General features: G+C 42.0%; 1 protein-coding gene and 1 pseudogene across 2 annotated transcripts in view; both read left to right on the plus strand.

The window, feature by feature from the left end:
- Slc36a2 (solute carrier family 36 member 2) overlaps positions 1-19,577 on the plus strand; it is a 35,686-nt gene extending 16,109 nt beyond the window's left edge. For both annotated transcript variants that reach the window (XM_020151287.2, XM_074057164.1), the window contains exons 8-10: positions 15,117-15,283; positions 17,467-17,636; positions 19,159-19,577. In XM_020151287.2, coding sequence (XP_020006876.2) covers positions 15,117-15,283; positions 17,467-17,636; positions 19,159-19,430 — 609 coding nt within the window. In that variant the 3' untranslated portion in view covers positions 19,431-19,577. The remainder of the gene's footprint in view (positions 1-15,116; positions 15,284-17,466; positions 17,637-19,158) is intronic.
- LOC141418178 (ubiquitin carboxyl-terminal hydrolase 7 pseudogene) lies at positions 8,246-10,307 on the plus strand (annotated as a pseudogene).
- Positions 19,578-27,919: the final 8,342 nt, after the last annotated feature.

The raw sequence follows: 27,919 nt of genomic DNA on the forward strand, positions 1-27,919 counted from the left end.
CTGCTGGAAAATACACATGGGAGAAAGTCACCTCTGGCCTCACTTGGGTCAATTGTCACCAACAGAAGAAAAGTAGCTTACAAAAGATAGGAGAAAGTGTATTTTTATCTCATTTTGCCTATCAGCATTTATCTTCCTATCAACATGAGTTTTTAATCTTTTAAAGTCAAGACTAGTGGTAGTACACCATTTAAATGAAATGATTTGATTAAATATAAAGGAATTTTAAACTGATAAGAACTGGATATTTATAATGCTTATATAGTCTCTACTTCCACATTTGAGGAAGGTAAAATAGTTTATATATTTATTTGCTTTTAATCTTCATACAATAAAACTCAGGGTAGAATACATTTCCGTTCAGTTTTGAAAAATGTGTTGAGTTGTAGATGTACCACAATCAGGACACAGAAAATTCTCACACAAAAGACTCCCTCGTGCTGCTTCCTCACCATGAACCCTAGCCCCACCTTCTGTCCTGTTCTGTCTCTACTGCTTTATCTGTTCCAGAATGTCATACAAATGGGATTACACAGACATAACCTCCCGAGACTGGCTTCTGCCAGTCGCCTAAGCGTTTGAGACCGACTCATGCTAACCCAGTGTACCGGGAGCTTGTTCCTACACAGCCAAGCACGCACTGTGTGCACTGCACCACGTTTTACCAAGTCGTGGGTTGAAGAGCGCTAAAGCCATCTCTAGATTCCACAATTGCAAACCTTGTGACTGTAAGCATTTTTGTGGGGCTTTTGTGTGAATGCAAGTTTTTATTGCTCTACTAGGTTTGCTAGGCCCCACAACTTTATAAGAAAGTGCCCAACAGTGTTCAGAGTGACCGTACCATGTTGCATTCCCACGAGAAGTGTTCTGCACCTGCAGAGAACACTAGCACTCGTGCGTACCGTCAGCATTTGGGGTTTTTGTCTGCGGTGCTGGGGATGGAACCCAGGTCTTCACACATGCTAAGCATATACTCTACCACTGAGCTACATCTCCATCCTAGTGTTTTTAGTTCAGCTATTCTGATAGGCACGTAGTGGTATTTGGTTATCATTTAATTTGCATTCTACTAATGAATGATGATTCAGAACATCTTTCTATGTGCTTACTTGGCATCTCTACATCTTCTTTGATAAAGTCTCTTTAATATTTTTTTTTTGGCACTGGGGCTTGAACTCAGGGACTGTACCTTGAGCCACTCCACCAGCCCTTCTTTGTGATGGGTTTTCCTGAGAAAGGGTCTCTCAAACTATTTGCCTGGGCTGGCTTTGAACCATGATCCTCCTGATCTCTGCCTCCTGAGTAGCTAGGATTACAGGCATGAGCCTGGTTTCCAGCCAGTTCAATTTTTTAATAAACATTTTTAACTGAGTTTTTTTTTTAATTAATTAATTAGTTTATTTTTTGGTGGGACTGAGGTTTGAACACAGGGCTTCTCACTTGCTTCAGGCTTGCAGAGCAGGTGCTCTATCATTTGAGCCATGCCTAGACCTCCTGAGTTGTTTTATGATTCAGTTTTCAGAGTGCTTAATGCAAATCCTTGAATATGTAATTTCAAAATATTTTCTCTAGTCTTGCTTGTCTTTTTATTCTTTTTTTTAATTTTTATTTTTTTATTATTCATATGTGCATGCAATGTTTGGGACATTTCTCCCCCCTGCCCCTACCCCCTCCCTTACCACCCACTCCGCCCCCTCCCTCTCCGCCACCCCCTCGATACCCGGCAGAAACTATTTTGCCCTTATTTCTAATTTCGTTGAAGAGAGAGTATAGGCAATAATAGGAAGGAACAGGGTTTTTGCTAGTTAAGATAAGGATAGCTATACAGGGAGTTGACTCACATTAATTTCCTGTGCTTGAGTGTTACCTTCTAGGTTAATTCTTTTAGATCTAACCTTTTCTCTACTTCCTGGTCCCCTTCTCCTATTGGCCTCAGTTGCTTTTAAGATATCTGCTTTAGTTTCTCTGCATTGAGGACAACAAATGCTAGATAATTTTTTAGGTGTCTTACCTATCCTCATATCTCCCTTGTGTGCTCTCGCTTTTATCTTGTGATCAAAATTTAATCCCCTTGTTGTGTTTGCCCTTGATCTAATGTCCGCCTATGAGGGAGAACATAGGATTTTTGGTCTTTTGGGCCAGGCTAACCTCACTCAGAGTGATGTTCTCCAATTCCATCCATTTACCAGCGAATGATAACATTTCATTCTTCTTCATGGCTGCATAAAATTCCATTGTGTATAGATACCACATTTTCTTAATCCATTCGTCAGTGGTGGGGCATCTTGGCTGTTTCCATAACTTGGCTATTGTGAATAGTGCCGCAATAAACATGGGTGTGCAGGTGCCTCTGGAGTAACCTGTGTCACAGTCTTTTGGGTATATCCCCAAGAGTGGTATTGCTGGATCAAATGGTAGATCGATGTTTAGCTTTTTAAGTAGCCTCCAAATTTTTTTCCAGAGTGGTTGTACTAGTTTACATTCCCACCAACAGTGTAAGAGGGTTCCTTTTTCCCCTGCATCCTCGCCAACACCTGTTGGTGGTGGTGGTGTTAATGATGGCTATTCTAACGGGGGTGAGGTGGAATCTTAGTGTGATTTTAATTTGCATTTCCTTTATTACTAGAGATGGTGAGCATTTTTTCATGTGTTTTTTGGCCATTTGAATTTCTTCTTTTGAGAAAGTTCTATTTAGTTCACTTGCCCATTTCTTTATTGGTTCATTAGTTTTGGGAGAATTTAGTTTTTTAAGTTCCCTATATATTCTGGTTATCAGTCCTTTGTCTGATGTGTAGCTGGCAAATATTTTCTCCCACTCTGTGGGTGTTCTCTTCAGTTTAGAAACCATTTCTTTTGATGAGCAGAAGCTTTTTAGTTTTATGAGGTCCCATTTATCTATGCTATCTCTTAGTTGTTGTGCTGCTGGGGTTCCATTGAGAAAATTCTTACCTATACCTACTAACTCCAGAGTATTTCCTACTCTTTCCTGTATCAACTTTAGAGTTTGTGGTCTGATATTAAGATCCTTGATCCATTTTGAGTTAATGTTGGTATAGGGTGATATACATGGATCTAGTTTCAGTTTTTTGCAGACTGCTAACCAGTTTTCCCAGCAGTTTTTGTTGAAGAGGCTGTCTTTTCTCCATCGTATATTTTTAGCGCCTTTGTCAAAGACAAGTTGGTTATAGTTGTGTGGCTTCATATCTGGGTCCTCTGTTCTGTTCCACTGGTCTTCACGTCTGTTTTTGTGCCAGTACCATGCTGTTTTTATTGTTATTGCTTTGTAATATAATTTGAAGTCAGGTATTGTGATACCTCCTGCATTGTTCTTTTGACTGAGTATTGCTTGAGTATTCGTGGCCTCTTGTGTTTCCATATAAATTTAACGGTAGATTTTTCAATCTCTTTAATGAATGTCATTGGAATTTTGATGGGAGTTGCATTAAACATGTAGATTACTTTTGGGAGTATCGACATTTTTACTATGTTGATTCTACCAATCCATGAGCATGGGAGATCTCTCCACTTTCTATAGTCTTCCTCAATCTCTTCCTTCAAAGTTTATAGTTTTCCTTATAGAGGTCATTCACATCTTTTGTTAGGTTTACACCTAGATATTTGATTTTTTTGAGGCTGTTGTAAATGGAATTGTTTTCATATATTCTTTTTCAGTTTGTTCATTATTAGTGTACAGAAATGCTAATGATTTTTCTATGTTGATTTTATATCCTGCTTCCTTGCTGTAGCTATTGATGGTGTCTAGGAGCTTCTAAATAGAGTTTTTTGGGTCTTTAAGTATAGGATCATGTCATCTGCAAACAGGGATATTTTGACAGTTTCTTTACCTATTTGTATTCCTTTTATTCCTTCTTCTTGCCTAATTGCCCTGGTAGGAATTTCAGTACTATGTTGAATAGGAGTGGAGATAGTGGGCATCCTTGTCTGGTTCCTGATTTTAGAGGGAATGGTTTCAGTTTTTCTCCATTAAGTATAATGCTGGCTGTAGGTTTGTCATATATAGCTTTTATAATGTTGAGGAACTTTCCTTCTATTCCTACTTTTCTTAGAACTTTTATCATGAAATGGTGTTGGATCTTATCAAAGGCTTTTTCTGCATCTATTGAGATGATCAAGTGGTTTTTGTCTTTGCTTCTGTTAATGTGGTTTATTATGTTTATTGATTTTCGTATGTTGAACCACCCCTGCATCCCTGGGATGAAGCCTACCTGGTCGTGGTGAATAATCTTTTTGATGTGTTGTTGAATTCGGTTTGCCATTATTTTGTTGAGGATTTTTGCGTCAATGTTCATTAAGGAGATTGGCCTATAGTTCTCCTTTTTGGAGGTGTCTTTGCCTGGTTTGGGGATAAGTGTAATATTGGCTTCATAAAATGTGTTAGGCAGTTTTCTTTCCCTTTCTATTTCATGGAACAGTTTAAGGAGGGTTGGTATCAGTTCTTCTTTAAAGGTCTGATAGAATTCAGCAGAGAATCCATCAGATCCTGGACTTTTCTTTTTGGGGAGACTCTTGATTGCTGCTTCAATTTCATTTTGTGTTATAGGTCTACTCAGGTGATTAATTTCCTCTTGGTTCAGTTTTGGATGATCATATGTATCTAGAAATCTGTCCATTTCTTTAAGATTTTCAAATTTATTTGAATATAGGTTCTCAAAGTAGTCTCTGATGATTTCCTGGACTTCCATGGTGTTTGTTGTTATCTCCCCTTTTGCATTCCTGATTCTACTAATTTGGGTTTTTTCTCTCCTCATTTTAGTCAGGTTTGCCAGGGGTCCTTCGATCTTATTTATTTTTTCAAAAAACCAACTTTTTGTTTCATTAATTCTTTGTATGGTTTTTTTGGTTTCTATCTCGTTGATTTCAGCTCTTATTTTTATTATTTATCTCCTTCTATCTGTTTTGGGATTTGCTTGTTCTTGTTTTTCTAGGAGTTTGAGATGTATCATTAGGTCATTGATTTGGGCTCTTTCAGTCTTTTTAATATATGCACTCATGGCTATAAACTTTCCTCTCAGGACTGCTTTTGCTGTGTCCCATAGGTTCCGGTATGTTGTGTTTTCATTTTCATTGACTTCCAGGAACTTTTTAATTTCCTCTTTATTTTTTATTCTTCTATAGGATCTTTTACAGAGCAAAAGATTTTTTATCTTGATAAAGCCAAATGTATCAAAATTTCTTTCTTTGGACCCTGTTTTTGGTGTTGTAGCTAAAAGCATTTTGCCTCACCTCACTAAGATTTTCTTCTAAATGTTCAGAGTTTTTCTTGTGCATTTAGGGATGTGATTCACTCTCAGTTAAGCTTTTAAGGTGTTTACAGGTTGAAGTTCATTTTAAAAATAGGATACCCAATTATTTCAGCCTCATTTCCTGAAGAGACTGTGCATTCTCTGTTGAACTGATTTGCATCTTTGTATAAACTAGACTGCTATGTGTATCTGGGTCAATTTCTGGACTTCCAATACTCATTCCTTGATCCACGAGCCTATCCTTTCACCAATGCAAAGCTTTCTTGATAACAGATGCTTCATCTTAAAATCATGAAGTAAGGCCTGATCACTTTCCCTTCTTTGCTAGCACCACTTGGAAGGACTAAGGAGACTCAGAGAACTTGAGTTCATGAGATTCTCAATGCCTTGCCCAAGGCTCTCTTGGAAACCAATGACTGTGCCTAGCGAGAGGAGCAAATCTCAGCCTCTCCCCAGGTGCCTGAGAGTTTCCCCCAGATGACCCCAGAACCAGTTCAGTACCACAGTAACTATTCCTGCAGGGAAAAAAGCAAAAAAACCAAACAAACAAAAAAACAAGCCAGAGAGCCAGATTACCTGTCAAGAATTACTCAGAGCCAGTCACGGTGGCTCACACCTATAATCCCAGCTACTTGGAAGGCAGAGATCAGGAGGATCAAAACTCAAGCACCAGCTTGGGCAAAAAGGTAACAAAACACCATCTCAGCAAACAAACTGATCTAGTGGCTCACCTGTGGTCCCAGCTATGCGGGAGACATAGATAGGAGGATCACAGTCCAAGGCTGACCAGGGCAAAAAGCTCAAAACCTATCCACAAAATAACAAAAGCAAAGAGGGCTGGGAATGTGGCTAAAGTGATACAGCACCTCCCTGGCAAGCACAGGGCCCCAAGTTCAAACCCCAGTGCTGCCAAAACAAAAAAAATTTCTCAGAATCCTATTATCAATGGGAACGTGTTCTGAGTGACAACACAGAAACGTGATGGAAGACAATATCAACAGACACAGCAAAAAAGCAAAGATTCTTTCTATTGTGCAATGCTGAATCTGACTGCACACCATGGTCTGGCCATGCCTAAGCAGAGCTGAAGAGAATGAATTACAGAGAGCATGACAATCTTTCAGTCATCATTTTAGCCATTTGTTCTTCCATAAAGAAAAGGACTGGCCTGGAGTGCAGTGACCAATCCTGAGAGAGGGTTTACAGATGATGAAAAAGTTACTTTTGAAAACTTGCACAGGCAGACGCCCCCCCACCCCCACGTTGTTGCATGGGACTCAAAGAAGCATCTTTTTAAAAGATTATCTTGATTTAAAGAATCAGGGAACAGGTGTGGTGGCTCATACCTGTCATCTCAGCTACTTGAGAGGTGGGGATCAGGAGGATCACTGTTGAAGCCAGCCCAGGCAAAAGATTAGCAAGACTCCATCTCAACCAATAAGCCAGGTATGTGATCCCAGCTATGTGGGAAGCATGTGTAGAAGGATCGCAGTCTCAGGCCAGTTCCAGGAAAAAGTGAGACTCTATTTGAAAAACAGCCTAAAGCAAAAAGGGCTGGGGATGCAGCTCCAGGCCCTGATTTCAAACCCCACTATCTCAGAGAAGCACTTGTTATAAAAACAACCTGCTGCATATCTTATTTTTCACAAATCAACTATGAAAGACTGAGGGGGCAATTCATCTAACTGCATCCTTTAAGCCTTACAGAGTGTTCTGAGAATTACAGCATAGTGATGAGCACACAGGAATGAAAAAGCTAACCAAGTCACTTGGGTGGGAAACGTCAGATAGCTTCATTCATGAACCTTGGGGGATGCTGCTTGATAACATGGAGGATGAGATGAAACGCCAGTGTACAGAGGACCACCTGAAATTATTCCAGGGCAAAATGGGGTCCTAGATCCAGGGCAAAGAAGTAGATCATAGGAGTCAAAGTAGAATGTGTCTTCAAAAATTCTTGCATGGGGTCAGTGGAGTCGTTCAAGTGGCTGACCACCTGCCTAGCAAGTGCAAGGCCCTGAGTTTAAGCACAGTATTGCCAAAAAAAAAAGTATAGCAAAAAATCTTGTTTCCTCACTATTCAGTTTTTACAATGTATTCACAAAGCTTTGTGGCTTTATCCATGACTGGTATACATCTTTTATTAAGTAACACAAGAACTTACAGTCCATCTCCATTTTCATGAGGTACATCCTCAAACCACTATCATTTCAAGAAGAAGCTGTCATGCGTTAGTTTTGGAAGTTTTAAAACTCAAATTTAGTTTAGACTGAAAGGAGATTACCTTGGACTTTGTCAGATAACTTGAAATGTTCATGTGGCACTCATTCAGTCAGTCATTTGACAAGACAATCAAGTACAATTTAGGTGACCTTGGAAGAGCCATCTAAAAGATAGTGGAGACAGGCACTATGGCTCATGTCTATAATTCCACCTACTTGGGAGGTAGAGATCAGGAGGATCAAGGTTTGAGTCCAGCCCTAGGTAAAAACATGAGACACTATCCAAAAAAATAGCTAAACCGAAAAGGGTGGCTAGGGCATGGCTCAAGTGGTAGAAGTGTAAAGCCCTGAGTTCAAACTCCAGTACAACCAAAAAAAAATTGCCTGGTAAAGGTCATCTAGATATTTTGAAGACTATCACCAAATTGAAGGAAAGGCATTAGATTCTCCAATCGCTTTTCCTAAAAAGTCAACTTTGCTTTAAAACTGAAAGAGGAAGAAAGAAAAAGGAAGGAGAGAGGGAAGGTAGAGGAGGTGGGATAGAGAGAAAGGGAAGGAGAGGGAAATAGAAAGAAATCTACATGTATTTTCTCCAGGAAAAATAGCTGCTGAAAATGTGTTTTCCTGCCAATATTGCTTCAGAAAGGCTTCTGTGTGTGTGTTTGTGTGTATGGAAGTGTGTGTACTTCCTGCTGCTGTCTCCAATGTGAAAAGCAATGACTTCTCTGCGTGTAGCTTCACTTTCCACATTTAGTTAGCATGTACAGTAATGTGAATAAAGGCTGGTATTCTATTAAAAAAAAGTAGACTATCAGTTTGGTGGAAGAGAAAATTATTATGATATCCAACTAAGTATAAGATGAAAGAAAATACTTTTTAGTCACTGGGAAGCAAGGCTGCAGGAAGCAGAGAGAGGTGTGAGATTCTTAACACTGCCACCTGCTTGTGAGATTTGTTTGATCCTCAGGTGGACCAAAATATCAAGGTCAATGATAGGTTTGAGTTTCTAGAACTTACTCTTTGACAAGTTTTTGCAAAAAGCAGACCTTAAGGACCCTCCAAATTGCATTCTTCATGCAGTCCTGGGTCACAGTGGAGACAATCCTGGTGGACGTTATGCGGTTTATCTAAACCCCAAAGAGGATGGTGAATGGTGACAATTTGACAAGGACATGGGATCCAGCTGTGCTAAAGAAGAGGCAATCAAGCACAATTACGGGGGTCCCAAAGACAACCTGGCTGTCTGACACTGCACTAATACCTATACATTAGTGTACATCAGGGAATCAGAGCTGAGTGAAGTTTTACACACAGTGATATTGCTCAGTAGTTGGTGGGGTAACTACTACAAGAGAAAAGGACTGAGAATCGGAAGGAGCAGCAGGAAGCCCAACACTACATGCAGATGCATAGTCACAAAAAACCAGTTTTGTGGTCACCAAGGAAATGACATATACCATGAAGAAAAAGCAAAGTCCACTAATAACTCCTCCCTGCCTGAGTTCATCCAGAGCCCTCCTAGACCATGGGATTTCCACAGATCAAATTTAGTATGGCCAGTGCAGTCAAGGAGTAATGGAACAAAATGACCAGCAATGCTAGGTCATGAGGCAGACAATGATTGAGCTCAGTAGTATGAAAACCCTTGGACAATATTCCTGGAAACAGTTGACCCTGCTGGTAAAGCAACATTTCTCAGGGTTGATAAAGATCATGGTGTGATGTTATTTTTGAAGATAGGTAATCCTAAAACACGGAGCTTGAGTTACTGTGAGCAGATCTACACACCTGTATCCTGTAAATAATACGTGACTTTCTCACAGTTTTATGTGACAGAGCAGGATTTGCCTAAGACACTAGCCTTATCCCCTATGAGGAAGTAAACCAAATTTAACAGAGAGAATTTAGGACTACAACATATCTCTTAATAAAGCCCTCGATGAACTGGTGGATGGTGGCATTATAGTGTTTCAGAAGGATGACCCTGAAATGCTCGGAAAATCTCAATGGGTTTGTTCCTTGAAAAAAAAAAAAGAAGTGTAAAATAATCAAATTTACTTTAATAGATTGAATACATGGAAACCTTATCTAATAAGAAGAGGTGTTTAACTTCCTCTGAGTTATATTTGCATTGGCAAATGTTGTATTTCAAAAATTACATTAAAAGTTCCTAGAATTTGCCAGGCGCTGGTGGCTCACACCTATAAACGTAGCTACACAGGAGGCAGAGATCAGGAGGATCACAGTTCAAAGCCAGCCCCAGGCAAATAGTTCCAAGAGACCCTATCTCAAAAAAATCCATTAGAAAAAAGGGCTGGTGGAGCGGCTCAAGTGGTAAGAGAGCCTGTCTAGCAAGCATGAGGCCCTAAGTTCAAACTCCAGTGCTGCCAGAAAAAAAAAAAAGTTCCTAGAATGCTTTTTTAAAAATACCAGTGAATTGCCCACAGCAAAAGAATGTTTCAGATTCCTCTACATCACAATGATGTCATCTTCTGAGATAATGGTTACATTATCCAAGAGGATGAATTCTTTTCAGGTCTCTAGAAATTGTAGGCTACAAAATTATTGGTGTGCATACAGAAGATGAATTATTAGACTCTTATCTCCCAAAATGAGCCGAATATTTCAAATAGAGAAAATACCTTAGGACCAGGTCGATCTAGATAAGAAAAGCAAGAGCTGACCACAGTGGCACATTCCCACAAAGTGTTTGGGATGGTTGCAATTCCATTTTTGCTGAGGCCACACCAGGCACACATTTCAGAGAGGTGAATCCAGAAGCTGCTGGACTTCCAGGAAGAGGAGTTTGAACGTTTAACTTTGCAACTGTAACAACGGACCGACTCTAATACATTAATGAAGATTAGTGTGACTTTGAAGACTGTGAGCCGCAGCCTGGTCATATGTCTCACCCTTGGCCTCTTCAACAAAGCCTCAAAACAGAATCCTACACTTCACTGGGCAAGACCAGGACAATCCACAACTGAGTTCATCACCAGTGTGTTGAAGGTGGGACAGCCCCTGGTGTGCTCTTTTCCAACAGCTGTAGAATGTTGGTTCACACATTCTCTTGGTTTTGTTGAGTCTGTTCAGTTTGACCTCTCTGTATCTATTGATGGCCCTTTTTGAGCAGAATGAAGGTGTTTTTAGAAAGCTTGGATGCCAGGGAGTTATTTTATGGTAACCACAATACAAGGCGACTCCCTCTCATGGACAGATTGGGGGTCTCTAACAGATCTCTGGGCTGGATCTGGCTGCCTGTTGGGGTGGCACCGCCAGCCCTGCAGGGACATAGGCTGGTGTTCAGGCTCAGCCGACTTACTCCTTCAATCTTTCAGTGACCTTTGTGCATCTGTAAAGGAAACAGAAACTCACAACCCAACAAATAGCCTTTCCCTCAAAAAAAAAGAAAATGTAATGGGAGTGCTCCAACTTTCTTTTGATTTGCATTTGGAGTGATATTTCTTTTTCCAGACATTTAATTTTTATTGAGCTAAAACTCACATAACATAAAACTCATCAGTTGAAGGCATGCAATAGTCACAGTACTGAGCAATCATCACCATTCTCTGATTCCAGAAATTTCATCTCCCTCCAAAAAAAGTAGTCAATTTTTTGGAGTACAGACCTACTAATGAGACTTCTGGTAATTAATAATTCCTTTTAATATTTCACAAAATTGTTTTCCACAGTGGCTGCACCATTTGCATTTCTACCCACAAAGCCTTAAGTGTTAACTTCTCACTTTTCATGTTTGCTGTTTTGGTTTGGGTTGTTTTTTATATGAATTCTAATAGATATGAAGTATTTCATGTGGTTTTGATTTGCATTCCCCTGACATCTAATGACATTGAACACTTTTTCATGTATTTGTTAACCATTTGTATATCTTCTTTTGAAAACTGTCTATTAAGTTTGTGGCCCATTTTTAATTGGGCCATCCTTTTTATTTATGTCTTAAATGATATATGAAAATGTAAAAATGGATTACCATAATGATGTTTTGGTATTGTCTGTTTTTTGTTTTGTTTTGTTTTGTTTGTGGTACTGGGGTTTTGAACTCAGGGCTTACCACTTGAGTCACTCCGTCAGCCCTTTTTTGTGTTCAGTATTTTCAAGATAGGGTATTGTGATTTTCCTGATCTCTGCTTCCTGAGTAGCTAGGATTACAGGCATGAGTCACAGATGCCTGGTTTGTTGTCTTTTGTCAAATTGTAAGAATTCTTTATGTATTTTTTGGTGGGGGGTGGGATGGGGGTTTGTACTCAGAGCCTCGTGCCTACCACTTGCTGTTGCTGGGGATTGAATCCATGGTTTTAAGCATACTAAGCAGCACTTTACCACTGAGCTACACCCCCAGTCCACAAATGTCTGTACATTAATTAGACACTTTTTTTTTTTGCAATACTGGGGTTTGAATTCAGGGTCTCATGCTTGCGAGGCAGGTGCTTTACCACTTAAGCCACTCCACCATCTCTTTATGTATTCTGAATACTAGATCCTTATCAGATAAATGATTAGCAAATTTTTCTCCTATTCAATGAATTATCATCTCACTTTTCTTAATTGTGTCTTGATGCCCAAAAGTTTTAAATTTTGGTGAAGTATAATTATCATTTTTTGTTTTTCTGATTTTGCTTTTGGTGTAATATCTAAGAATTCACTGTCAAATCCAGTATCATGAAGACTAACCCCCTATAAAACTCTCCTAAGAGTTTAGATCTTTAATCCATTTGAAGTTAATTTTTGTATATGGCTTTATTCTTTGTATGTTATCCAGTTATCGCAACAGAAGTTGTTGGAAAAACTACTCCTTCTTCATTGAATACTTTGAATATTGGTAACTTTGTCAAAAGTCAACTGACCATACCTTGGCATGGCAGTACATTTCTGTAATCCCAGCTGTTTGGGAGACTGAGGCAGGAGAATCTCATGAGTCCACAAGTTCAAGACTATGTTGGGCAATGTAGGAAGACCCTGCTTCAAAAAGAAGCCAACTGACTATAGATGTATGGATTTATTTCTGGACTGTCAATTCTACTCCATTGAACTATACGCAGCCCTTATATCAAAATCATGAAATTTTGATTGCTGTAGTTTTATAGTCATTTTGAAATCATGAAAGTTAAGTCCTCCAACTTTGTTACTTTTTCAAAAAAATTTTTTTAGATATTTGGAGTCCTTTGCAATTCCATATTTTCTTTAGGATCAGCTTGCCCATTGCTACCCCAAAAGGTGGCTGCAGCTGGGCACTAGTGACTCATACCTATAATCCCAGCTTCTTAGAGGCTGATTCAAGGCCAGCTCAGGCAAACAGTCTGCACGACCCCATTTCCAAAATAACCAGAGCAAAATGGACTGGAGGTATGGCTCAAGAGGTAGAGCACCTGCTTTGCAAACACAAAGACCTGAGTTTAAATCCCAGTCCTACCAACCTTAAAAAAAAAAGGCAGCTGGAATTTGGACAGGGATTTCACTGACCAATTTGGGGACTGAGTCTTCTAAGTGCATGAACATGGACTTAGATGTCTTTCCATTGATTTAGGTCTTTCTTTGAATAATATTTTGTTGTTTTAGTGTATACCTCCTTGGTTAAATTTATGCCTAAGTATTTTATTCTTTTTGATGCTATTATAAATGAAATTGTCATTTTCTTTTTTAGATTGTTGACTACAATTGTATAGAAAATACAACTGATTTTTGAATATTGATTCTACATCAGGCAACTTCATTAAATTTGTTTAGTAGCCTGTGTGTGTGTGTGTGTGTGTGTGTGTGTGTGTGTGTCAGGATGTTTATTTTTAACTTGCCTAATTGACCTGGCTGAAATTTGAGGTGCAATGGTAAACAGAAGCAATGAGAGCGAACATCCTTGTCTTGGAAAGCATTAATGTTTCACCATTAAGTATGATGTTCACTGAGGGATTGCTGTTGGTTGAGTATATTCCTTCTACTCCTTGTTGGTCACATGTTTTTATCATGAGCTGTTGTTGAAATTTGTCCATGCTTTCTCTGCATCAATTAAGGTTGCTCTCCCCTTTTTCCTGTAATACAATGCATTACTTTCAATGATTTCATATATTGAAATATCCTTGCATTCCTGGTATAAGTTTCACTTGGTCAGAGAGAATAATTGTTTAAATGGACTGCTAAGTTTGGTTTACTGGTATTTTACTGAAGGATTTTGCATCTAAATTCATAAGAACTTTGGGTCTAAAGTTTTCTTGCAATGCATAATACTTTTTTTTTGGTGGGACTGGGATTTGAACTTGGGCTTTGCTCTTGCAAAGCAGGTGCTCTACCACTTGAGCCATGCCTCCACTCCATTTTGCTCTGGTTTTTTAGAGATGGGGGCCTTATAAAGTATTTGCTCAAATTGGCCTCAAACCATGATCCTCTTGATCTCAATCTCCCAAGTAGCTAGGTTTACAGGCGTGAGCCACCAGCACCCAGCAATACTTTTTAATTTTATTCCATTTTAAAATGGGTTTCTTAGAGGCAGAATATAGTTGGGTCTTGTTTTTAATTCAATTTGATAATCTTCATCTTTTCATTGGTGTGGTTAAACCATTTGCAGTTAATGTAATTATCATGATTGGACTTAGGCTCATATTTTATTATTTGTTTTCTGTTTTATCCTTCCGCGTGCTTTCCCTTCTGTTTCCCCCTTTCTTGCCTTCTATTGAGTTGTTTAAATCTTCTTAAATACTTCTTTAATTTACCTATTGACTTTTTGTCTATATTTCTTTCTAAAATATTTTTAGTGCTTTTTCTAGCAATTACAATATCTATAACTTTTCATGACTTAGCTGGAGTTAATATTTTGTCATTGCTAGTAAGCCATAGAAATGGTAAAAATCATGAGTTTCTTTGCTTTTCTTCCTTTGTGTTATATGGCCTTTTCTTCCTTTGTGTTATATGGCCATGTGTATTACATCTAAACACATTAAAACACCATCAGACAATGTTATCATTTTTGCTTTCAATATTCATACACTGTCCTTGTAATTTACTAAAAGAAAAATGGCCTATTTTATCTGTGCATATACTTACCATTACTGTCCCTCTCTCTATTGCTGGAATCTCTAGCTTCCCTCTGGCATGAAGACTCTCCATTGCCAGTTCTATTACAGCAGGCCTGACAGCAACAGTTTTTCTTCTTCTTGTTTTTTTAATCTGAGGTTGTTTTGATATTGCCTTTATTCCTGAAGAATATTTTTGCACAATATGTAGTTCTGGAGTTTTTTGGTTTTTTTCTTTTTTTTCACTTTGAAAGTATAGTTTTCCTGCCTCTTGCCTTCAATGCAATCATACCATATCTGTCATTTTGAGATTGGTTTATTTTGCTTAGCATAAGTTCCTCATGATTCACCCATGTTGTGGCAGGTATCAGAATTTCCTTCATTTTTTGTTCCATTGCAAGGATACATTTTGTTTGTCCATCTTCTGTCGATGGAGTCTTGGGTGGCTTCTACCTTTTGGCTACTATGAACAAGAGTGTACAAACACCTCTTCAATCCCTGTTTTCAGTTCCTTTGGGTATATGCCCAGAAGTGGCATGCCTTTCTCTTCTTTATATTCAGTTGTTTTTTTCCTCTCCCTCTTCCTCTACACGCTGATGTTTCTGTAGGTTCTGCCTCTGGAAAACAAGATGAAGGATGCCCGCAGCTTCCCCGCCATCCTGTCTTTGGGAATGTCTATCATCACCGTCCTGTACATTGGCATCGGGGCTCTGGGCTATCTGCGCTTTGGAGGTGACATCCAGGCCAGCATAACCCTTAACCTGCCCAACTGCTGGTACCTTTGTGGGCTCTCAGGTGGTAGGGAGTGAGGGATGGTTGGACATAAAAGTCTGTTGCTCTTCCCTTCTGCAACTGGGAAACCAAAGTCTAGAGAGCCTCCTACACAGAGAAGTTATCATTGGAACCTTGAGCTCCAGAGATCCTCAACAACAGCCTCTCGAGTTGAGTTAGTATTGATATCTTAGTGTAAGGAGGACACGATTTAAGAAAAGAAGACAGAGGTGACAGTCCTTGGTTACCTAAGGAGCACTGGAAGAGGACAAGAGGCATCTTGTGGGTGGCAACACTTAGAATTCCATTTACCAAGGCTGTGATGTCAAGCCTTCCCTGCCACATCCAAAGGAGCACAACCGCTAAACTAGGATAAATGAGTGTAGCAGATACCAATCTGAGGGCCTGTTAGAATCTTTAAACATTTTATGTCCAAATATACCCAGTTCATGAACCAGTTAGGTGCCACGGACTTCAACAGTACCACATATTTTTTAATGTTGTGCTGGGTGGGGGTACACTGTGGCATTTACAAAAGTTCTTACTATATATCAAATGTATTGTACTTGAATTCACCCCCTCCACCGTTCTCCTTCATCCTCCTCCCCCCAACAGTGCCATATTTAAATAGACACCTGAACCCACCCTGCGTCATGCAGTGCTTTCTCCTACTGGGGGCATGACAGTAGTTAAACAATGCCTCTGTCTTTTTAAGCAGTCACTTGGAAGCCCACTTTGCCTGAATGGAGCTTTTCCCCAAGATGATAAATGCCATACAACAACCAATCACTGCAAATGCCACTGTAGACGCATGGGTGGGGAGTATGGTCTTTTTGCTCCACCACCTCCACCAGCTCGTGATCCAGTGGCAATGAGGGAGAGGTAGACCATGTCTGCACACAAATTATAACATCTACCAGAAAAGCAGCCCTTCAGAGTGGAAAAGAAGCTGGGGATTTCCAAGGAAAGAAGGGATGGCAGAAGGGGACAGCAGAGAAACTAGTTGTCAAATGAGACAACTCTGGTGTGCCCAGGCTTGTGTCCACTTGTACTTCATATTAGCTTGCACCCACGGGTGACTTACCTCACCTCTCTGAGCCTCAGTTTCACTTTCTACAAAGCAGAGCTGTCGCGAGGTTAAGTTGCCATCTGTCTCAAAGCATCTGGCTGTGGTAACTGCTCAAAAGATGTTTATTTCAAAGTTTCATCAGTTTGGGGTGGTGTGAGCAAATGCCACAAAAACGTGGCAGTTTGCCTTTTTAAGGGATGGCCTAAACACACACTCATTTCTTAAGCATGAAAGGTGGCTCAACCTAAATGAAAATAGTCACATCTCCACAGGTTAGACAAAACTTTTTAAAATTGTATTTTTTTATTATTGTTGTACTGGGGGTATACTGTGACATTTACAAAAGTTCTTACAATATGTCATAGTTGAATTTACCCCCTCCATCTTTCTTCTTTATTCCTCCCCATCCCCCCATTCCTGGAATCGTTTCAACAGGTCTCATTTTTTCATTTCCATACATGACTACATAATATTTCTACCACATTCACCTCCTACACCCTTTCCTTATACACGGCTCCCTCCCACTGGTACCAGCCCCCGATAGGACCGTTGATAGAACTCAACGTTCCCCTAACACCTGCACGTAACCTGTTTCTCCTTTAATTCCCACCCATGCCCCCGCCTCCATACAACCCCACTTATAATCTCTCTTCCCTCAAGGATTTGGGATTCTGCAGTTTTTCAACCAACCACAAGCATTTGTTGAAGGCCAAGACCATTAGGTAATCCAGAAAATTTCAGGGCTCACAAAGCACTAGAGTCTTTTAGATCCAGGGTTTGTGGCCTTGGCCTCTTATCAACTGTGTCTCCCTGAGCAAGGGACCTGACTTGAGCCTCTCTTTCCTAGAAATCTGAAATTGAGCATCAATTTAGAGGATTTGCAAAGGTGCCATGTCTACCCAAGATTCCTCGTTTCATGTAGAGATGTCCCTCTAGCTGTTTCCATTGGCTCTCTTCCCTGTTGCCCTGGGGACATTTAATCTTGACTCTTTTCAGAGAGGGCAGGGGAGCACAGACCCAAGGGATTGTCCCAAGGTCAGAGGCTAATGCTCCCAGGAGATCGGGTGTCCAAGCGCAGTGACCTTGGAGAGGGAGCATGGCTCTGGTTTGTCTTGCAGGCTGTACCAGTCAGTCAAGCTCCTCTACATCATTGGCATCCTATGTACCTACACGCTACAGTTCTATGTCCCTGCAGAAATCATCATCCCCTTCACCATCTCCCAGGTGCCAAAGGGCTGGGCACTGCCTGTGGACCTGTCCATCCGCCTTGCCATGGTCTGCCTGACATGTGAGTAGAAAGCTCAAGGTTCCTGATGAGCTTTTCCTGAGAGCTGGCAGGTGTCAGCCACATGGTAGAGGAGAGTCATGACAGCCAGCATTTATTAAGCACTTGCTGTATTTCAGGAAACATTCTAAAGCTTTACTCATTAATCCTAGAGACAACTCCATTCTTACCTATGCCTTAATTAGAATAAGTTATTGATGTTCAGACAGAGGAAGTAGCATAGCTTATCAATTAATAATCGTAAGAATTGACATTAGTTGGACACTTGGTGTGTGCCAGGCACTGTGCTAAGCTCTTTGTAATCCATATTTCATAGTACTTTATTCAGTCCTCATGAGCACTCTTATGAAGTAGAATTATGCTAAATCCTACTTTATAAAAGATGAAACTGAGGCAGAGAGTGATAAACAATTGGCTAATATTAGAAGAAGTAGGATTTGAACCTAGTGCCCTTCACCTCCAAGACAGACGTGAAAATGGGGAGTCAGGGTCTAACGTGACAACAGGTGTTGTTTGACCTCACAGGGCTATATAAATTTGGGCTGACGTTAAATGTATGATCACTTAGAGATCACTTTTCAGACTTTTGTCTAAGATCAAGTGCACTTAGAGCTGGTGCTGGTTGCTCAGGTCTGTAATCCTAGGAGGATTGGGAAGCTGAGATAGGGAGGATACCATTCCAGAAAGGCCCAGACAAAAAAAGTTTGTGAGACCCCAATCTCAGTGGAAAAAAGCTGGGCACAGTGCTGTGTGCCTATCATCCCAGCAATAGCAAGAAAGATAAAATGGAAGGAGAGCCATTCTGGCCAGCCTGGGTAAAAACCGAGACCACATTTCCAAAATAACCAGAACAAAAAAAGTTGGAGGCATGGCTCAAGTGGTAGAGTGTGATACCCCAAGTTCAAACCCCAGTACCGCCAGTATGTGTACATTATATATATGTATGTACACTTAGATGACATACAATTACTTTAAGTATAAACTTTTGAATAAGCAGCAGCTGTAGGAAAAAGCTTTATCTAAACTTCTTTTGCTGACTTAAGCAGTGTGTTCTAAAAAATATAGCTTCCATAAATCCGTTCTCTGGGAGGATTACAGCCAGGCAGACTAGCCATTATCACTGGAAGACCAGTTGCTTAAACAAACCCTTCAAAGCTGGCATACCTACCTTTCCCCTTATTAAGCAGATCTGTAAGCCCAGGTCTTTGGCTGGTCTGGAATCCAACTCATCTGAAGTCTCTGAAGTTCACTTAGAAAAAAATTTCTCTATTGCCTGTTAAACCTGTTGCCCTCCAATCACTGAACCCAATTTGGCAGAAAAAAAGATTTTCCTCCCAACAATATGAATGAGTGTGATTGACCAATTGGGAGGATATACATCTAATTTTTAATGTGTACATTAGAAGACTTTCAATTTGTACTTTCTACAACCGAGTTTCTGAAAAACATCTGGTTTGCTTTTTAAGAAGATTCTAACACCAAACTTAAGCCTGGGATTCTCCATCTGACCCTGTCATCTCCATAGGCATCCTGGCCATCCTCATCCCCCGCCTGGACCTGGTCCTCTCCCTGGTGGGCTCCGTGAGCAGCAGCGCCCTGGCCCTCATCATCCCGCCCCTGCTGGAGATCAGCACCTACTGCTCAGAGGGCATGAGCCCCCTCACCATCGCCAAGGACGCCCTCATCAGCATCCTGGGCTTCGTGGGCTTCGTGGTGGGGACCTACCAGGCCCTGGATGAACTGATTGAGTCAGAAGACTTTCTCACCATTTCCAACTCCACCATTTTTAGTCAGTGAGAATGGCACCACTCTTCACCCACCAGTGCCTGACTCACAACGGCATGGACTTTTTTATACACACTACCTTTATGTTGCTGCTTAGCCTTTTCTGTGGGCAAAGTCATGGTAAAACAAGCCACAAGGTCTAACTGGTAATTTTCTTTTAACAAGGTAATTTTTTTTAACAATGTTGTTGTCATTTTTTATTCTCTCTCTCTCTCTCTCTCTCTCTCTCTCTCTCTCTCTCTCTCTCTCTCCCTCTCTCTCTCTCTTCCTCTCTCTCTCTCTCTCCTCTCTCTCTCTCTTTCTCTCTCTCTCCTCATCTGTCTTTATTTCTATCTTTCCACTGCATTAAGAGCTCTTCCATGGAAGGTTCTGCACTCTACCCAACTTCCTATAATTCACAGCGTTGTTTCACACCCTTGACTGGTGCTATGCAAGATTGAGCCACTAGGAGGAGCCAAATGGCATCAACTGACCACAGGAGGTACCTGCTAGTTAAGGCGGACCATGCTTTGGTAGACAAAAGGCTTCCCCTTTTCCTGACCAGTGCAAAGAACACAAAGGTGGGAGATGGGGGTGGGGAGAGACACATAACTCAGCAAGGTGTGTAGAACTCACACACCTTGAGATGGATGGGACCAAGATGACCAATGTGAGCTTGACTCTCAGATAGAAAAGAACTGTCCACGTTCAAGTTAAGGGCAATGAACTTTTCACACCACCAGATAAAGTTTTAGTCCAGCTCAGAGATGCCAACAAAGAGCAGGCAGTATAGTAGTAGATGTGCCAGGGACATGGGGTGGTTGACTTAGACGTTATTTGAATAGACTTCACTTCTGAATTCTGGCAACAGACATTCATTCTCCAGTACTTCCTTTGTGCCAAACCTAATGCAAGTTTCTTATAATAGATAGGAAAAATGCCATAAATTCCTCTGCACAATGTGAACTTTCAGCTCCCCCTATCAAGAAGTGAAGTCTGTATTTCCACCTCTTGAATCTGGTCTTAACCTTGCAACTTGCCTTGGCCAATGGGACATCAGCAAACATGAGGCAAGCAGAGGTTTGGTGATGACTTGAATCTCTTTCTGCTCTATGGAGCTGAGACCACCAAGTGCAAAAGCCTGGGCCAGCTCCCTGGAGGACAGGGGACCACATGGAGCAGAAATGAATCATCCCTGTTGAGCCCTGCTCCCCTGATCAACCAGCCTGTCAACCTCTAGACCCATGAGTGAAGCTGTTCTGTATTATGCCCAGCTCATCAAGCTGGTCCAGACTACATGAATTGTGCACATGATGGGGGATCAGTAATAGAGTTTGTGTTTAGCATACATAAGACTCTGGGTTCCATCCCCAGCACCAAATACACACACACACACACACACACACACACACATATATATGTATATGTATATATATATATATACATATACATATATATATATTGCGACTGACCCACAGAATTGCGAGAAAAAATAAATGTGTTTTTAGTTCACATGGTATGGGAGGTTTCTGCAACAAAGGTTAACTGAAATGTGGCTTTTCCTAAAGAGGATACATTAATGAGTGGAAAACCATCTGTCCCTCCCAGGCAGCCAGTTCACTGTTCATCAAGGAAGAGTACCAGGTATTCAGTGGTCAATATCATCCCATCCCGGGTCCTTGTAAGGACAAGGGACACTAACTGCTCTGGGATGCCACAGGTAGTACCGTTTCAGCTGAGTTTTGAGTAGAACTTGGATCTCCTAACACTGAGTGTGGTCCTCCTGCCACTCTGTCTTGCCATCTTTACATTCCAGTGTCTGTTCTCATGCCTGACCTTGGCTGGCAGCCAGGGCCAGATCAGTCATGAGTTAATACCTCAGTACCCCTCCCACCCCCCCACTCACCCCATCCCCCACCCCCTACTACTGATCTATTGCTTGGGAGGTGGGGTGGGGTGATTTATGGAGGTGATCCAAGCTTGTTTCAGCCTTGGTGTTAAGAAACATTCAAAACAACACCCTTGGTCAGGCACAGTGGCTCGTGCTACTTGGAAGGTAGAGATCAGAAGAATGGAGGTTCAAGGCCAGCCCAGGCAAAAACTTCTTGAGAGACCCATCTCATTCAGTAGTTGGGCATGGTGCTACATGCCTGTCATCTCAGGGAAGCACAAATAGGGGTATTGTGATCCAGGCCAGTCTGGGTATAAACAAGACCCTATCTCAAAAATAACCAACACAAAAAGTGCTGGTGGCCAGGCTCAAGTAGTAGAGAGCCCGCCTAAGCAAATTCGAGGCCCCAAGTTCACCCAAAATACCGTCCCTCCAGAAAAAAATAGAAAAGAAAAAAGCCCTTTCCCACTTATTTCTGTCATTGTCATCTTTGAGCAGCATAGGGAAACATGGAGAAGAGGGGACAGGACTGTCCCAACACCCAGGTCTGGCCTGCTCTTTTTGCATGTTCCTTTCTCCCTGCTGGACTTCCAGAAGGTACTTCATAAACACAAGTCCCTCTTGGACTGGGGAGGGGCTGGCCATTCACACCCAAGTCCCTAACCTACATGACTCTGCTGAGAGATGGGGCCCTCATAGCCTGTTCAGTGGGCTGCAGGGTACCTTGCCAGAGACCAGCCACCATTTCCACCCTGAGCTCTGTTTCATCAGCAGACCCAAAGGACTCCCAAGGATTGGTTTGAAGCCTCAGCAACACGGTCCTCCTCTCTTGACTTTTTCTTCCTGCCCCACTCCAATGTCACCCCACTCATCCTTGCGAAGTTGGAGGCTGTCTCCTCTGTTATTAAAAACAGTCCCCACCAGTGGTTCATACCTATAATCCTAGACACTCAGGAGGCAGAGATCAGGAAAATTGCAGTTGGAAGCCAATCCCGGCAAATAGTTCACGAGACCCTATCTAGAAAAAAACCCATCACACACACACACAAAAAAAAGGCTGGCAGTGTGGCTCAAGCAATAAGAGCACCTACCTACCAAGCACTGAGTTCAAATTCCAGTGCCACCAAAAAACAAAAACTCAGTCATCTTACTGTTGAGACTACTTCTGGCCATACTTAAATCTTGGAAGACAAAAATAAATTTAGCGACATTGATGAAACGTATAAAAGCAAGTGTCAGCAATATCCAAACTCTGAAGGTGAAAATGGTATTTGGGAGGTAGCATGGTTGTAAAGTTGTCTGTCATAGACACACATACACGCGCACGACTTTCTCCCCGCCCCCACCGCCACCCCGATTAAACCACTCTTCCTCTAACTTTTGGAGCTTGCTGTTGAGTGAAGGATCACAGAAAATCTTTCCTCCATTTCCTCACTGAGTATTTCTTAGGTTATTTTGTTTGCAGGGGATTTTCTCATTTAATCCTTAAAACAACCTTGTGAGGTACATATATACAGTCACTGCCTCCATTTTTAGATAAGGAAACAAGCACAGAAATACTAAACAAGTTGACAATCAAACATGTGACAGATGGGTGCAGGACTCAAGCATTTGTATGTGAAGGCTTCTCACTGCAAAGTGGGCCCGAGACAAGCATTTGAACAGTGGTGATCAGAGGACAAAAATAGAAAAGTCATTTCTAGGGCATTAAGGAAACCCAAGCCTGGGGGTGACGGGGCAGGCCCCTAATCCTGGCACTTAGAAGGCAGAGACAGGAAGATTGCTCGTTGGAGGCTAACCTGGACTAGATCCTGTCGAAAAAGAAAAAAATAGAACCCACACAGCCTCTCTTTACAAACAGAAAATCAGCTATGCAGTGGAGGGCAGGGGTTTGGGCAACTGTAGGATAGCAGGCTGCTCCCCCCCACACACTACTGCCTGAGTGGGGAGAAGAAAGTCTACTTTAGGTACAAAGGATTCCAAAACCTGACGAAGCACATATTAAAAACTATGCTCAAGCACAAATATCATATATATATATATATATATACTCCTTAGTAGCATATAGAATCTGGTAACATATTAAAAGAACAGTACACCAGGAGCTTTCCCTATGAAAGCAAAGCTGACCTAACACTAACTAAAACCTATTACCATAGATAACACCTAAGATCAGGGCTGAAAAACTGGCCATTGACAGAATCTGAGAAAAAAGCTTAGTAGAATTTCATGAGAAAATCTAAATTCTCAAAGACTCTTCACATTATAAAAATGCAAGAAACTTGCCTTCGTGTGACCTGAGGAGGGGGAGGAAGGTGATCACAGGTAACAGTGAAGTGTGGAATCAGTAAAGGGTGTTGTTTGATGACACTATGTTATTAACTATACACACACACACACACACACACACATACACACACATGTGATGTATATGGTCACCTGGAAAGCTGTAGAAACTCAGCAGCATGCTGTGCTGTTAGGTACAAAAGAAACCAGGGAAGTAGACAGCAGAAAAACAAAAACTGCAAATCATTCTCTTTTCTACACACTACCCACTGTGCTAGAACCCGTGCCTCTTGCTTTAAACCCACCACTCAGAGCTCCCCTTCTATCTCTCATTGTCACTCCCCACGCACGGTTGCATCACCCATGTCCCATGCGTGTCCAGACATCTCCCCCTTCTCACTGGCTGTCCCCTTCTCTCCAGGATCTATAAGTAACAAAAACTGCCTCTGTTATTTCATGTGTTTTTCTTTCACGTGTTTCTCTGTTATTTCACACTGCCTCCTCTGCATCCCACCTCACAGGCACACTCAAACCCAATCTCCTCCCAGCCAGGGCTCTCCTAGAGAATGCAGATCTTGGACTATGGCCACCCTCAAGAGGCACGTGGAAGGTGGCTCAGTGGTAGAGTGCTTGCCTGGCATGCAGGAGGCCCTGGGTTTGATCCCAAGGACAGCCAGAAAAAAAAAAAAAAATAGAGACATCTCAAGGCCAAGTTAGAAAGAAATCACAAGAACCTTCCAAACAAAATGACAAAGGGTGGATTATTCAATAAATAGTGCTGGAAAGTGGCTTAGCAACAACAATAACAGTGATCCCTGGGTTTTAAGTTTATAACAAACTTCTCCAGGCGGCACTGGTGTCTTGCATTCCCATTGCTGCTCTTAAATAGTTTCTTGTGCCTAACTTTGTTTAGTAAAACGCTATTGGGCATTTCCAGTTCTCCGTTTTATAGACAATACTTTGATGATCAAATATTTGATAATTATGAAATATTATTCAGCTGTTAAGAGGAAAGAATTTCTGACACAAGCTATCACATGCATGAGCAATGAGGCTACTACACTAAGTGAAAGAAGCCAGGCACAACGGGAGAAACACCACCGTGATCTCCCTTATCTGACCTACTGCATTCTTAGCTATGGAACTGCACAGTCGGTTGAGATGGTAAGATTAGTTATGCGTGTGGTAGACCACAGTTTTTCAACATTATCTCATGATGTTGGTGGAAGTAGGCATGGAATGTGTGCCAGTGCCCATGTGTGCAGAGAAAGACTGCTCTCGTGGTGACTTTCAGCCTTCCTTTTGCATCTTGAGTTTTGCTCTGCTTTATTTTAACACAAATCTAGCATTTCTCACATCTGTTGTTCACTTGTCGCTGCCTGCCTTCTGCTTCCCATCAAGTGCAGACTGCTCAAAATGCAACCATGGTGTGTCTTGCTTATTGCTATACAGTACGCACTATAGAGTGGGCACCCATTGGACAAGTCCTGGAGTAATGGGTCAGTGTGGCAAGGGCAGGGAACTGCCTTCAATTTGAGGAAAGTCCTTAGGCTGTCAGAGGAGAGAGAGAATCTGCCTAGCAAGCAAGAGGAACTGAGTTCTTCCACAAAAAACAAACAAGCAGACAAAAAACCCAAAGGCGTTTCAATGGCCTATAAGATTCTGTTAACCCTAACTCTATCCCTCTTCCATTACTTCTCTGGTGTGACCATGTAATTTAATATCTAAACCAGGATAGTTAATGGTAATGAAAGGAAGCACTAGTAATATTGTGCCAGGGCAACAAGCACTAACAAGAAAATCCTGGGAAAGCCATCTTATCAACCCTGCCTTTGACCTGTCCTCCAAGCCAGCCCTATGTTTCATTGCCATTCCTGAAATATTCCCGGGCACTCCTCTGCCTCAGGACCTTTCCACCGACTGTCTCTCTGCTTGAAGTTTCTCACCCAGGACACACGTGGGGCACGTGCACTCACGGCACTCAAACCTTGACCCAAATGAAACTTTCTCAGGGAGGCCCTGTGTTAGACTTTTTGTTGCTGTGTCAAAATAACTGCACACTTCAGGGGGAAAAGATGCCTTTTACCTCACAGTTTCAGAGGTTTCGATTCATAGTTCTTGGCTCTGTTGATTCTGGGTCCGTGGTGAGGCCTGTGAGAATCAACTAAAGTCAGGTCTTTTCTGTCAAAGAAGTTAATGTGAAACTATCATTGTGTAGATGCCAGCCAACCTCCCCAAATTGCAGCCTACATGCTTCGTGAAATATTCCTTGACCTTGTAAGGTCCTTGTGGTCAAAGAGCTGTTTATCACCAGATGTCCTAATCTTAAACTGCTTGCTTAAAGATGAATGTTGTCCAAAAGAATTTTCTTGTTCTCCCTGCTTCAAGGTCCCCTTCCCCCACGTGCCCCCTTTTCTAAGTAATCAGTTGCAAAGATTGTGAACCCAAACCAGTCCATCAGGGTGAGGGACACAGAGCTAAAAACTGAGCTGGCTCCCCACTCACTGTGTTCTGCCTATCAGACTGTGGTCTGTGGCTGCACCCCTCTGCAGAAGTAAAACTTTTCTTTTTGCCTTGCTGAGTGACTCTAGGGTGTTTCTTTGATCACTGTTTGGGAACAGCATTTCTAACAGGCAGAGTGTCACGGTGGCCACTCACCTCATGGCAGACAGGGAACAGAGAGAGGAAGAGACCAGAGACCTGCGTACCTCCATAGGCCCTACCCCAGTGACTTCCTCCAGGTAGACCCACCTCCTAAAGTTTCTGCCACCTCCCAAAATGGCATCACCAGCTGGGGACCACATGCCTAACAAATGAACCTGTGGGGGACATTTCATATTCAGATGAGAACAGGCCATCTCTGACCACCTGTGTTAGACAGCTTGCTGTTGCTGTGACTAAATACCTGGGTTATTGAGCTTAAAAGAAAGAAAGAAGGGCTGGGGACATGGCTTAAGTGGTAGAGCACCTGCCTCGCAAGCACAAGGCCCTGAGTTCAAACCCCAGTACAACCAAAAAAAAAAAAGAGGAAAACAATTCAATAAATAAATGGAGAAAGGATTTCTTTTGGCTCCTGGTTTCAGAGGGTTCGGTCCATGGCTGCTCGGCCCATGGCTGCTTGGCCCTGTCACTTTGAGCCTGGTGAAAGTTGGGGTGGTGGGGAGCAAGCAGAAAAGCAAAACATCTCACCTCATGGCTGCCATGAAGCAGAGAAAGAGGGGGAAGGCTGAGGCCTAAGGTCCCCTTCAAGGGCACACCCCCCAGTGACCTCATTTCCTTCCATCAAGCCCCACCTCTTAAAGGTTCCACCAGTTCCCAATAGTGCCATCAGCAGTGGACCAAGACTTTAACACATGAGCACTGGGGGACCACCCAGTCTAAAATTGCAGCCCTCCCCCTAGCCAACACTTACCCATTCCCTTTTCTGCATTATTTTTCAATTTTTATTTTTGGTACCTCTGAGGATCAAACCCAGGACCTCAAACATGGTAGGCACGTGCTCTACCACTGAGCTATGTCCCCAGCCCCCACTATTTTTCTCTCTGGTGCTTATTACCAACTAGAATCTTCTTGACATTTTTTTTTTTTGGTTCTTTCTCCTTGTTCCCCACCAGACTTGAAGTTCCACGTGAAGACATTGCTATACATGGTCCACGCAGGTGTACTCCCAGAACAAACAACAGTTCCTACTGTATATTAGGTGATAAATAAATACTTGGGAAACAAATGATTTTTTTAAAGTTACTTGCACTCCCTTCCAGATAAGTGGCAGTCCACACCCTCTTGTGCAGAAATTCTGAGCAAGTGGCATTTGAACTGGATCTTACAAACCACTCTTCACCTCTACCCAGAGAAAGTGGCACTGGATAACCCTCTGCTGGGCCACCCCTGCATCCTGGGACTCTGCAGCAGTTCATTGTCCAGGCAGCTTCCATTGTGAGGTAGCTCTGGTTTCTTCCTAGCCAGAGACAGCAAGCACTGAGCCTGGGCCCACAGCCAGGGAGCAAAGCCTCCAGTCAAATGGTATTTTTGTCCTCCCAGTTACACCGTTCACTTTGCCCTACAGCAGTAAGGGCTAAACTGAGAGAGGCTGAAAGTGCAGGTGAGTCCTGGTAGGCAATTGCAAGGGGGACCGAGGAGCACCCTGAGATGAAATTCTCTTAAGCACCCCAAGTGCTGCCACTGCTCCCCTGATTCTCACACTTTGGGCTCCAGTTAGGACCAGGCACCCTCAGGGGTCAGGAGCCTGCATCCCAGGTCTGTGACCATGGCTTCTCCAGAGACAAGCCCATCAGATACTTATTCCAGACTGTCAGAGGCCTGTCCCCCGTGCCTCTGCTCCCTG

This window comes from Castor canadensis, chromosome 16, assembly GCF_047511655.1.
Source record: "Castor canadensis chromosome 16, mCasCan1.hap1v2, whole genome shotgun sequence".
Lineage (NCBI taxonomy): Eukaryota > Metazoa > Chordata > Mammalia > Rodentia > Castoridae > Castor > Castor canadensis.